The following is an 11,642-nucleotide window of genomic DNA, read 5'->3' as shown; positions in this document are numbered from 1 at the left end:
AAAGAAAAATATATGGCGTATGTCCAAAAACTTACATCAAGTCATGCACTCCCACTGCACAAATCTTTCAAAGATAATACTAACTACAGTAGTGGCATCTAGCAGCTTGCAGTTTAAACTAGCTTGAAAGCAATGCTACTTAAATGAATGCACTGCATAAAGTGTCTCCTGTTTTTTTTGATAACACTAAATAAAATGCATAAACATGGAGTCCAAAGAGATCATCTGCGGAGAGTAAACAACTCTCAAGTGTGAAAATTAATTATTTTATGTGAAACTGTTAAAACTAAGTTGAACAACAGTGTGGTGAAATTGGTCGTAAGGAAGTAATATAATTATAGAAATTTTAATATTATACATAATTATTTATTTATTTATAAAATTTTAGGCATATTATATTATATTTTAGTTTTGGTTAGTGAAAATGGGACCAATATAGAACGAATATAATAAGTGGCTTGTAATATCATACGTTTGGCCTTTTTTAATGGAGTTAGTAATTGTCAGGGCGTTCTGTGATTTAGTTGAAGTAAAATTCTAATTTACACTTACTATCACCAAACGTGGTCAAGCAACATTTCCGTAATTTTTTGGGTGGATTAATATGGCGATATCGTTAAAAATAGTCAGTTGCATTTAAAGAAAATAGTTTAAAACTGTTTTACGTTACAAAGACTACACTTCAATGTATTGGGTGTCTTACCAATATGGCGCAACATTGAATTGAAGAAAAACTGGTTTATGCATGTAAATCATGATACAAACGTGGCCACCCCATGCCTTTTATAGGGTCATCTTTGAGTGTTGTTAAGGTTATGTTTGTGCGTGTTGCGTTAAATATTTAAATGGATATTGTCAGCGAAATATTAAGTAAAGCTGCCGATAATGAGGCTGAAACGCTTAAATCCATACGTGTTGATAAGCATCTTGATTTAGAGTATGATTTGGGATCCTTACTTGCGCTTGATCCCAATGACTTAGATCTTAAAGCCTTGAGGTAATTTAGTATTTATGAGATTATTTAATTTAAATATATTTTCAGGTCAATTTAAAGATTTCTAATGTCTGCTTTGTTATTAAAACATTATTCAATGTTGCTCTTATCTTTATTCATGCACATTTTAATTTACATTGACTACCTATTACGGTTTTTTTTATTATTTTTATGATTAACTGATTTTTATGTTATTCCGATAGAGTAAAATTAAGTTAGTATTCTTACAGCGTGAATGTTCCGTTAATCTTATAACAACATTCAGACAAATACTTTTTCTACCTTACTAGAGACGTTCCTGTATTTACCCCGTGAACATTATTTCTGAATACCTACTGGTCATATTAGATAGCCAATGCAGTGAAGTGGCCATTGCTACGTGCTTTGATTGTGTTGCCAATCTTGTAGTTTTCCTTATATTAAGAATATAGGTATATATTTTGTATTTGGATATTGTGGTGCAATAGAAAGTAACTAATAATTTAAAAAAAGTCAACTCTTGAAAGGTATTTTTTTTTTTTACCAGTAAGGAGGTGTGAAGCGCTAACTTATTATGTATGATAGTACGTAACCTGATGTACAAAAATTAATTATTACATTTGTTACAGGTACTTAATAACAATTCTTTTTATATATCAGGTAATAACAATTCTTTTCATATGTCAGGTTACGTGCTATTGCACGTAACAAGGAATCATTACGCCTGATACAGATAATGACAATTCCTTTTATATGTCTGGTTACATGCTATTGCACGTAACATATCCCTATCAAAGGTTGACGTGTGGGTTTGGGTACCAGTAGGGACTCGTGTAATGTTTTTAAAATTTTATATCCTATTGCATCACAATATCTAATTTAAAATATACTTGTTCTTATATACATGGATGGGCAACACAATTAAAGCACAACTTGGCAACGGCCACTTCACTCCATAGGAATGTGACTGACAAAAAGTAATTCCTCAGAAACCAGTAGGAATTTATAAACTATGTTTAACTTATAGGGTGAATAGAGAAATGCCTTTAGTATTAAAAAGAAGTATTTTCTACTTTTATATTATTTCACGAAAAAGCAGCGCTTTAAGAATATTACCACCAAGACACAATCAACATAGTATTATTAACACAACACATTATTATAAACAGCAGCAGAATTCCATTGAATTCAATCTAACTAGCTACAATCCTACATCGTATTAACCATTTACACAAGCCTAGTTTAGTATTATGTAAGTAGAGTTCATTCCCGGTGTTACTCTTGCATAACACTGTGTTATTGCTGAATCGGTGATATGTTTTCGGGCAGTCAGGAGCTCTGAACGTGTTACTACGTTATTATTTGAGAACTTTAATAAATAATCAATTGTGTAGAATAGATTGTGCCAAAGGTAAATTTATTATGTCACTGCTTTTTCATAAAAAATAACATAATTCAGAATTTTTTTTTTTTTTTTTTTCATAACATAGGTTCTTCTATGTGACCTGAAAATAGAGTTTCAAAACTCCTACTGGTTTATGAGAAATTACCATATAGGTTACAGTAGGTGTCTCAGACCTTGTCTCAGTTGGCTGGGCCCTCACTTTTGCGTTCACGTGTTTTGCTCCTGCATTTATGAGAGAACATGTGGCATTGCAGAACCCTGCCCTCCCCAACTTTTTAAAGTATTTTTAAACAATAGTTTTATTTTTTTTTTCCAATCACAGTAGAGCATTTGATAAGATAATTTTAAGTTATAGTTTACCAGTTTAATAGGGTATATGTGATTGGTAAATGTTTAGAATTATGCTGAAGAATATTCAAGCGTTTTATTTCTAAAAGGTAGTTTAGGTACTTTTTATTCATTTTTAATTTAGTGATGGTAATTTATTTGGGCAGTAATTTACACTTTAAACTTAAGATTCTTGACAAGCTCAATACTTATAAGTATTATCATAAGACTAAAGAAAACTTATAAAAAATAAATACCTTTTAACAAATCTTAATTACTTACAAACTAAACCAAAATAAAATAACTAGATGATTAAAATATCTTTAAAACCTTAACTGAAAATCTTTTAAAGTCTTAAAAATTCTTAGACATTTCTTAAAACAATAGTTCCAGCAAGTAGGCCTAACTAGTGACTGTCACGGGTTTCAACACGTACTTATATATCGAGAGTCACAGGATCAAGTTGCTATACTAGAGCATAATGGCAGCAGCCTCTTCACTGCTCAGGCTACCTAATGTAACCTATAAATGGTAATATGATCTCTCAAAAAACAGTAGGAATGAGAAACACTGTTTTCAGGGTAAATGAAGAACATCTTTAGTGTTTGAAAAATAAAAAAAACATTTTCAGAATTTTACTATTTTATTCACGGAAAAGTTGCGACGTTAGACTTTTACCGAGCAGACAATTAACGACCGTATGTCACAGGAGTTGTCATAGGCGGCTGGACATAGTTATGAAACCCAAGTCGTTGTGTTACAAGATAATTGCTTTATTTCACTTGTTGCCTTCTGACATCCAGTGCACAGTGACGTGTCCCTCAGGAATAGTTTAGATGTACAAAATGTGACAAATACTTACTAAATCAATTCAAGTATTACTTTATTTGAATATTAGTTTGATTAAAATAAGAATTACACCAATTTCTTTTGCCATTTGCTAGTTGTTTTCACATCTCAGAATGCTGTTTTAAATAGATCTTGTGTAGTATCTGAAATTATTTTAGTTATCTTCACATGAATAGGTAAAGATTGCAATCAGATAAATAAAAAATTTTAGTGGTTTTAGTTGTGTGTTAGAAGTTTTGACCACAGTTCGCATGTGTTAGCCCACAGCAGTGTTGAAGTGATAGCGCCATTGTTCAGAGGTCATAGTCTTTCGGCTTGTACCGCGTGTTTGTGTATAACCACAGGACTTAACTACGAATTACCCTTAAATATTCACCCTTCAGTACCTGCGAACAGTCCACGTGTTTGGTTTTGAGTTGAAGAGGTTATTTGAGAATGGTTGTATACTTTACACATACTTTTTTTTTTGTGGTTGTAAGATAGCTGTTATGATAACTGGTAATTTTCTACGAGTATTAATGAAAATACGTTCATATCAGTTTTGTGTCTGAGAGACTTTTTCAGTAACTATTAGAAGACAATTTCATTTTTTTTCCTGGAAATTAAACAAATTTAACACCCAATTCATTTTTTTTAAAGTGCCAATGAACTATGTATGTCCACTTCAGACCAATTCTGTGCTAGCCCAGGTGGTGTGGGGTGCAATAATAGTTTTATAAACTGTTTTTTAAACAACTGTCATTTAAATTTTTTTTTATCATTTAATACAAAAAAAAATTTGCCATTTTGATTATAGCCCATAGTTTGAAGGAACATCCTGTTATTGAAAATGACCAACTGCTACAAATATTTTCTCCTGTGAAATAATAATTGGTGTGATGCACTCAAATATATTTTTCATCATAATAACTGCAACTGTAATGATACTATCAATGGACGCTAATTTACCGTCTTAGGAAAATCAACAAATAGTAAAATTAAAAGTAATATGTAAAGATTATTATAATAAAAGATGGTACTTATACAATGTTAACAAGCCAGGTAGCCTACTATCAGTCTGACAATACTGGTCACCATTTACTCTGTAATGCAATCTAAGTGTGAGACAGACTAAAGGTAGAATGACTATATTGATGTAAGGTGGTAAAGAATTGGAGGAGACTATTAATTTTGAAATAATACACTAATACTATGAAGTTTTTTATAAGTTTTTTATGCTAGATATAAAAATAATTTTTCTCTCGCTTTAAGATGTGAACTTGTTTTATTTTAATTTGCTACATGAAATAGTAACCATTGTGATATTTCCTTTTATAATAGAATGATATAGCTGGAAAATGATAGTTTTTTTGGGGGGGGAGGGGGGGTTGAGGTTAGGTCTTGTCTGCATGCAAAAATGCATGCTAAAAGTTGAAGGACCTTTTGGTTTTGAGTGTGTTCAGAATCACGTTGGGATGGCTTGCATCAAAGTATGTCTCGAACTGTTGGTCTGTAGTGACTTGACGGTGTGTATAAAGCCCACTTGCCCGCCGGGGTAAGGGGTCTTGCGAACTTCGAAAGTTCTTGACTTCCAAGTATGTAGTTTGCTAGTGAAGAGTTCAGAGCATTCACAAACATTCTCAGTATTATTTATTAAGGATTAGCACTATAATAGTTTCGTTTTAAAAAAAAGAAAGTTGTGAATGTTATATTGACTTAGAACAGCTGAAATGAGACACGTAATATTCAAGCATATCAATCTTATTTTGGTAATCGACAATGTAATTTTGAACCTTTGAGTATGCGTTTGAAATACAATCAGGGTATTGACGAATCCTGCTGGGTTTGTGTCTGCTGTGAAGGTCGGGTTCGGGCACCGACGAGTACCTGAGGGGCCTGGCGCGGGACAACACTCAGCTGCTCCTCAATCAGATATGGGAGCTGCCGTCGGAGCGCGTCGACGAGGCGATTGTGGTGAGGCTGCCGCCCCCCACCACCGTCCTGCCGCGGGAGAACCCCGTCCCCAAGCCCAGGCCCCCCACCAAGTGGCAGCGGTTCGCCAGGGAGAAGGGCATCCAGAAGAAGAAGAGGGCAAATTTGACCTGGGATGATGCGCTCAAGGTCATTCACATGTCCACGTGCTTTCTGTCAAATGTTTTGAAATAATCTCTGTTCAAGATAAGATTTTTAATGTTGACAAGCTGGGCAATATCGAAGCGTGAGACAAACTGCAGTAAACCTTAAATATATGGAAAAAGAAAGTGTCTTGTGATAAATACATATTAATTAGTTGATTACAGTGTATATTAATATACAATTAAAACTTAGTGCAACTAAATGTGTGATGCAAGACAAGATAAGAAGCTGACACCTGCCTGCAGCCACCAAAAGTAAACATGCATAGAGAAGGCCATGATGCCCAAGTTCACGTCAGCATGCCTGTCGAGAGCTTTAGCATCTGCTGCAAGTCGGTGCATGTCTGTACGTTATTTTCACGTGTGCATTTTTAGCTTGGAATGGATGGAGGTGGCAGACCTGCTTTGCAGAAGACCAGGATTTTGGTTCCCCCCATGGTTTCCTGAAATCACTCCATGCAAACACTGAAGGCAGTGGCCTGTTGCTTTCTCAGGATCCGTGGTTTGTGCTGTGTGTTGACTTCTCTAATGACCTCTCTATCAACAGTACAGTTAGGCCCAAATAAAATAAACTTTAATCTTAAGATAAGAATGCAATTTGTTGTACAATGCTATCTGTCCATTTACTCTATGAACTGTTACAAAATGTGTGTTAGGTTCATGTAATCTAGCAGGTTTGCTTGGTGTGCGTGTAGAAATGGGTGCCGAACCACGGGTACCAGAGAGCGCTGGCGGATAAGCAGAAGAACTGGGTGATGGAGGTGCCCCCGAGCAGTGACCCCCTGCAGGACCAGTTTACGGTCAGAGCGGACAAGAAGAAGGAGAGAGTCGCCAAGAACGAGTTCCAGAGGCTTCGCAACTTGGCCGCCGCAAAGAACATCAAGGTCCCGAGGGTCGGCGTACCGCCGGCGGAAAGTCTGAGCTCGACACAGGTAAGCTAGCTGGCATTTTGGTTTTATTTCGTGACCGGTACACCTGAGTAGAAAGGTAACATATCGAGGGGGAATTTTTTCTAGATAGGGCACATCGTGTCAGACGTTATGGTATGTGGTATTTAATTCAGTTATCGTATGTTATACCCAAAACTATGGTACATGCCGGCAGCACTGGAGCGGTAGTGGGAGGCAGAGATGATGCATTTATCTTAATGAACTCCTGCTGGTGTATGGCAGAAGCTGCCTTCAAGCAGGCGGTAAAGATAACCAAGTATATTGGAGGTCCAGTGCTGTTTCAACACTCAAAAACAAAAACTTCCTTTCTTCTGTCCACTCGCTCTCGCTCCTGAAGCCTTCAAGGCCACAAGACTGGTAATTTACACCATGTCAGTGTCTTTTACTGTCCAGCTCTGGCTGGCCAGAGTTTTTTCATCACTCCCACCCCCTTCTCCAAAGGATGTTCTTCCCTTCATATGTCCTGACACGCCTGGTCATGCCAGTCTCAGCACTTCCACCCCATCAACTACATTTTTCACAGCCACAGATTCCCAAGCCAAAGATCCAATGACAATATAATAATTCCAGTATTCTGAGGGGTTTGGTTTTACAAGACAATGGGTCCAGTCATTATTTCATGGACATAAATATCTACTCACTTTTATTAAATAAGTGCTAGAATTAGCTTCTCTGAAAATGTTTTGTTGTGAGTAGAATATGTGGGATTAATTTTTTAATATGATTTATTATGCTGTATTTATATAAAGAAACATGTCACTTGGTTTTTAATGTATATATTTTTAACTAAATAAATTTATAATTACTCAAAATTTCTCTAACTTAATCCAATGATTTTGGTGTCTTGTCACCCAAAAATTGGAACACTTGTATTTCTGGGTCTCTACTTATAATCCAACCAATATATCATGTATTAATATACTCTTTTAACTTTACTCTGTTAACTTGGGTGTTCTAACCCTTAAACATAATAATACATTCATAACTTGCATTGCTTTGGTATGTGGCTGCTGCAGTATTAGTTTTTATTATTTATTTCTTATAATTTACTTAATCTCTTGCGAACATAAATTTATATTTTTTTCAAGCCATTTTTTATTGGTGTTCCTAAATTAAATACTGGCCCAGCAAAAAAAAAAATTGTTAGTTTGTATTACTAGATGTTGCTGGGCCACAGAATGTCTGTACAGTGCTGCTCCAGCATCTAGTGACACGTAAAGCAACTGTGTTAACGTAGGGGCTAGGTGACTTGTTTATGGTCTAATTATGGTAAACTGGGGTACTGATCAGGGGCGTAGCCAGGGGGGGGGGGGGGGTTAGGTGTTCGAACCCCCTCCCCCCCTAGCACCAAATCTTTAATTAATTTCTTATTCATCACTCAAACAAATTTCATATTAAAATTAATACAAATGTTACCATTACAATATTTAAATTTAAGTACCGAAAACTGCTAAATTAGCACTATTTTACACCTTAAAATCCAAATTTTCCCGGGGGAGGACCCCCGGACCCCCCACTTTAGTACGGGGGGAAGGGGTGGCATGCTTCTTAACACCCCCCCATACACAAATCCTGGCTACGCCACTGGTACTGATACGTCATTATCAGGGCATACTGTATATTTGGTGTGACTAAAATTGAGAACTGAGAACCGGTAACCAATTTTTTAAGAACTGGAACCAAACCGAGATCCGGGAAAAAAGTAGAACTGGCACATCACTATATTAAGAATATATATTTTATTCTGCTTAAGAGATACATCTTTGAGTAAGGTGACTTTACTTCATAATTCTCCCCTTTATTGACATTAAACTGACAGCTGGGTGGCATATGAATACATTGCCATTTGAACAGAGGCAGAAGTAACAAACTATAACTATCAAAAAAGGGCCATATTATCATGACTACAGTGTAGCATTTCCTACTGCGAGTATTCACAGCACCTTTATGTTGATAGACGCTTTGTTGTACATCAGTGCATGCTGGGTATATGTTAACAATCTCCCTCTTATTTACACTTTCAAACTACTCGCAACTATTTTATGGTCCGTTAATAACTGTAACTACATGATAACTAATCTGTGATTTAATCAAGGGGCAATGGTGGTTGAGTGGTCAGGTTATTAGCCTTTTCCCGGGTGAAAAGTACCTCTAATTCATTTCTCAGTTACTTTGAATTATTCATGTGCTCTGTTTAGAGCTATGTGCGTGTGACTTAGGCTATAATGTGCATGGACTAGGTCAATAATGGATGGGTTGCTGCAATGTGTCTTTATAGCTATGAAGGTGCATTGGTGTCTTTAACAGCTCGGCAAACAACTCACCGTTGCCAGAGTGTCAACAGCATCTCTCGGTAAGTTCCAAGACAAGCTGCCGAAAGAGAAAGTGGCGAAGAATGTCGGGGCTCTGTTGCCCACGACGAAGAAACGGAAGCTGCCTCATAGCAACCCGGTAGAAGAGAGGAAGGCTAACCTGGGCATCTTGGATGGCATACTGAACAAGAAGCCCAAGTTAGATATCGAGAAGGCCGTCAACAGGGAGATATACAAGGAGCAGCAAGAGTAAGTGTTCGTCAAAATGCATTTGTCTCTGCTGGGTAGAAACCTATATAAGTGAAGATAATTAATAACCGCCTGCCATGTTTTATCACATAATCGTCGCACTCACATGATCGTCTCACTGCTATTTTAGAAGGTTGAAATTTGGAAAAAAAAATTACGTTTTTGATTCCGCTGTTATATTCCAAACACTTTGTGTAGGCAGTTGCCAAATGTCATAGGACAGAGCACTGTGCGTACGTTTACCCATCTAATACAGTCAAAAATTTTAGTCCAACCTTATTCTTCGTAAGATATACATTATTATTTCCCATATAAGAAATTGCCTAAAAACTCTGTTTCCCAATAAAATTTTTTTTTTATATTGTAATCCATTATTCATTGGGCTATTATAGTTTACTTATTTAATTTACATTAGTAGGAAGTTGTCCAATGTGTAAATTCTCTTTCAGACACGTCTTCAATTATCTGTTTCATTGCCGCTGTGTGGCGCATATTAGAACGTAGCCAGCACTAGTTAGCATCATGTCATAGAACAAGGAGAGACATAGAAGTGCGATTCTTACAGTGAAAATTTAAACCATGTTTCAGGCGACATGTGATGCTATCAGTTGGGTGGGCCCATAACTACTAGCAAAACATTTCTAACTTTATTTTAACATAAAATGTATGATGACTATGTGATAAAACACAGTGACTTCTCATCTAATGAATGCTTTAAAATGTGCCTTAATTAAAACCGCAGGGTTAATATACTATGATAGAACACAATATTTAGTGTTTGAGTTTGGTGAAGGAAAAAATTTTTGCAACAATTCAGACACTAATACGTAACATATTATGTAAACTGCAGTAAGATGATCAATTTACCTACTAAAGATGCACAAGTGATAGTTCCAAGTCTCCTTCACAAAATACAATTTCTATAGATATAAAATTAATTTATTTACATAATGAGATAGACATCTATCTGTTTTAAATTAGCTGAGTTTACTGACTATGCTTAAATACTATATAGCTGCAGAGCTGTTGAATAAAAGTCCATATTAATGATAAGAATGCACTAGGTATGACATTGATGCCAGACATGTCCTTGCTTACAAGGAAAGGAAACTTTTAATTTTGAAACAATACATAATATTCTAAAATGTTTGCATGTAATAAATGTTTTAATTTTGTTCTACATATCAATAAAAGTTTGACTAAAGTTTTAGAAACAATTTTATGAATATTAAAAAAAAAATTAATGTTACAGTGGGATCTAAATTTATGCTAGGGCTGTTCTCATATGTGTGCATTCATGAGTAGATATGGGTTTGCTGTGTAGTATAGTACCTATATTTTGGTTATAGTTTTGTTGATAAAAGTGTACTTAAATGTTAATGCCCAAAGAAAAATTCTGTTCTGTGAAAATACCTGTACGTTTCTACTGTGATTCGTCGTGTGCTAACGGCAGACGTGCTGTGTACAGGCGAGCAGAGGAGAAGAGGTCACAGAAGCCGAAGAAGGGTCGAGGGAAGCAGCGCGGTGGGGTGAAGAAAGGAAAGGGCGCGGGCAAAAGGCCCAAAACCAAGCCCCCTGGTGGCAAGGGCCAGAGACACAAGCCCGGCCAGAGATCAGGGCGTAAGAGGCGTTAAATGGCATTCCTTCTGTGTACAGTTGTGTTATATGCTATGTGAAATTAATAAATATTTGAGTTTTGTACATTCTGCTGATCTGTGCAGTTTTCAATCGGGCTGTGCGAACAGCACATTTTTGTGTCATTTCAGTAGAACTATGTTGCTTTAAGGGGGGAAAAGTTGTAACCATTAGCTCCATTTCGGATTACTTTTACAGGCAAAACCTTAAGAATTTTTTTAAAAATATTTTATTACTGTATTTTTCGTGGGACCATTACTTTGATGTAATATTACATCATGTAAGGAAAAAAATTAATTTAAGTGTTCTAATAGAACATAATTTCCTGGTATTCACTTCAAATTAAATTGCTGAATTTGATATTAATCAGTAGGTAATACTTAGCTTGATGAGAGTCACTACACAAAAATAATGAATAAATAACCCATTTTAAATTATGAACAGGAAATATTTAAAACACGAAATTTGATGAACCTTATAACAGTGTTCTAATTGCCTATTTCTCGTATGAAAGAGTGGTAGAATGGCATGCCAAGTTAAAATATTCAACATAATAATTAAATTGTACCCATAAATAATTAATACCAACAGAGTTTTTAATCAAAAGTTTAAAACATTTCTCAGCATTTTTGTTGGACTCATTTGTTTTGAATTACTGATTCTCAATGTTTCTGCTTCTTAAGTCACAGTCATTGCCAAATTGTACTATTTTTGTGTAAATTTTCGTTTTTGAAATGGAATGCTGTACATTTATTTTTTTAAATATATTACCTTTATAAAGCATTAAGTTAAAGTTTTTAAATATACCTTTAAAAAAATTAAAATTAA

At 35.4% G+C, this 11,642-nt stretch overlaps 1 protein-coding gene across 1 annotated transcript; it reads left to right on the top strand.

The window, feature by feature from the left end:
- The first annotated feature begins 505 nt into the window (after positions 1-505).
- LOC134542057 (ribosome biogenesis regulatory protein homolog) lies at positions 506-10,891 on the top strand. The gene is made up of 5 exons (XM_063385921.1): positions 506-997; positions 5,396-5,654; positions 6,364-6,600; positions 8,926-9,179; positions 10,648-10,891. The coding sequence occupies exons 1-5, from the start codon at positions 846-848 to the stop codon at positions 10,811-10,813; spliced, it is 1,068 nt and encodes a 355-aa protein (XP_063241991.1). The 5' UTR covers positions 506-845; the 3' UTR covers positions 10,814-10,891.
- Positions 10,892-11,642: the final 751 nt, after the last annotated feature.

Source organism: Bacillus rossius (assembly GCF_032445375.1).
Source record: "Bacillus rossius redtenbacheri isolate Brsri chromosome 4 unlocalized genomic scaffold, Brsri_v3 Brsri_v3_scf4_2, whole genome shotgun sequence".
NCBI lineage: Eukaryota > Metazoa > Arthropoda > Insecta > Phasmatodea > Bacillidae > Bacillus > Bacillus rossius.
The sequence above is the reverse complement of the archived record's forward strand: the minus strand, read 5'-3'. Positions and strand labels throughout refer to the sequence as shown.

Excerpts from the sequence above, each read along its gene's own strand:
- LOC134542057 (XM_063385921.1), top strand. The coding sequence starts at position 846 with ATGGATATTGTCAGCGAAATATTAAGTAAAGCTGCCGATAATGAGGCT. Across the intron at positions 998-5,395 it reads TTAGATCTTAAAGCCTTGAG|GTCGGGTTCGGGCACCGACG; the intron begins GTAATTTAGTAT and ends TCTGCTGTGAAG. Across the intron at positions 6,601-8,925 it reads AAAGTCTGAGCTCGACACAG|CTCGGCAAACAACTCACCGT; the intron begins GTAAGCTAGCTG and ends TGTCTTTAACAG.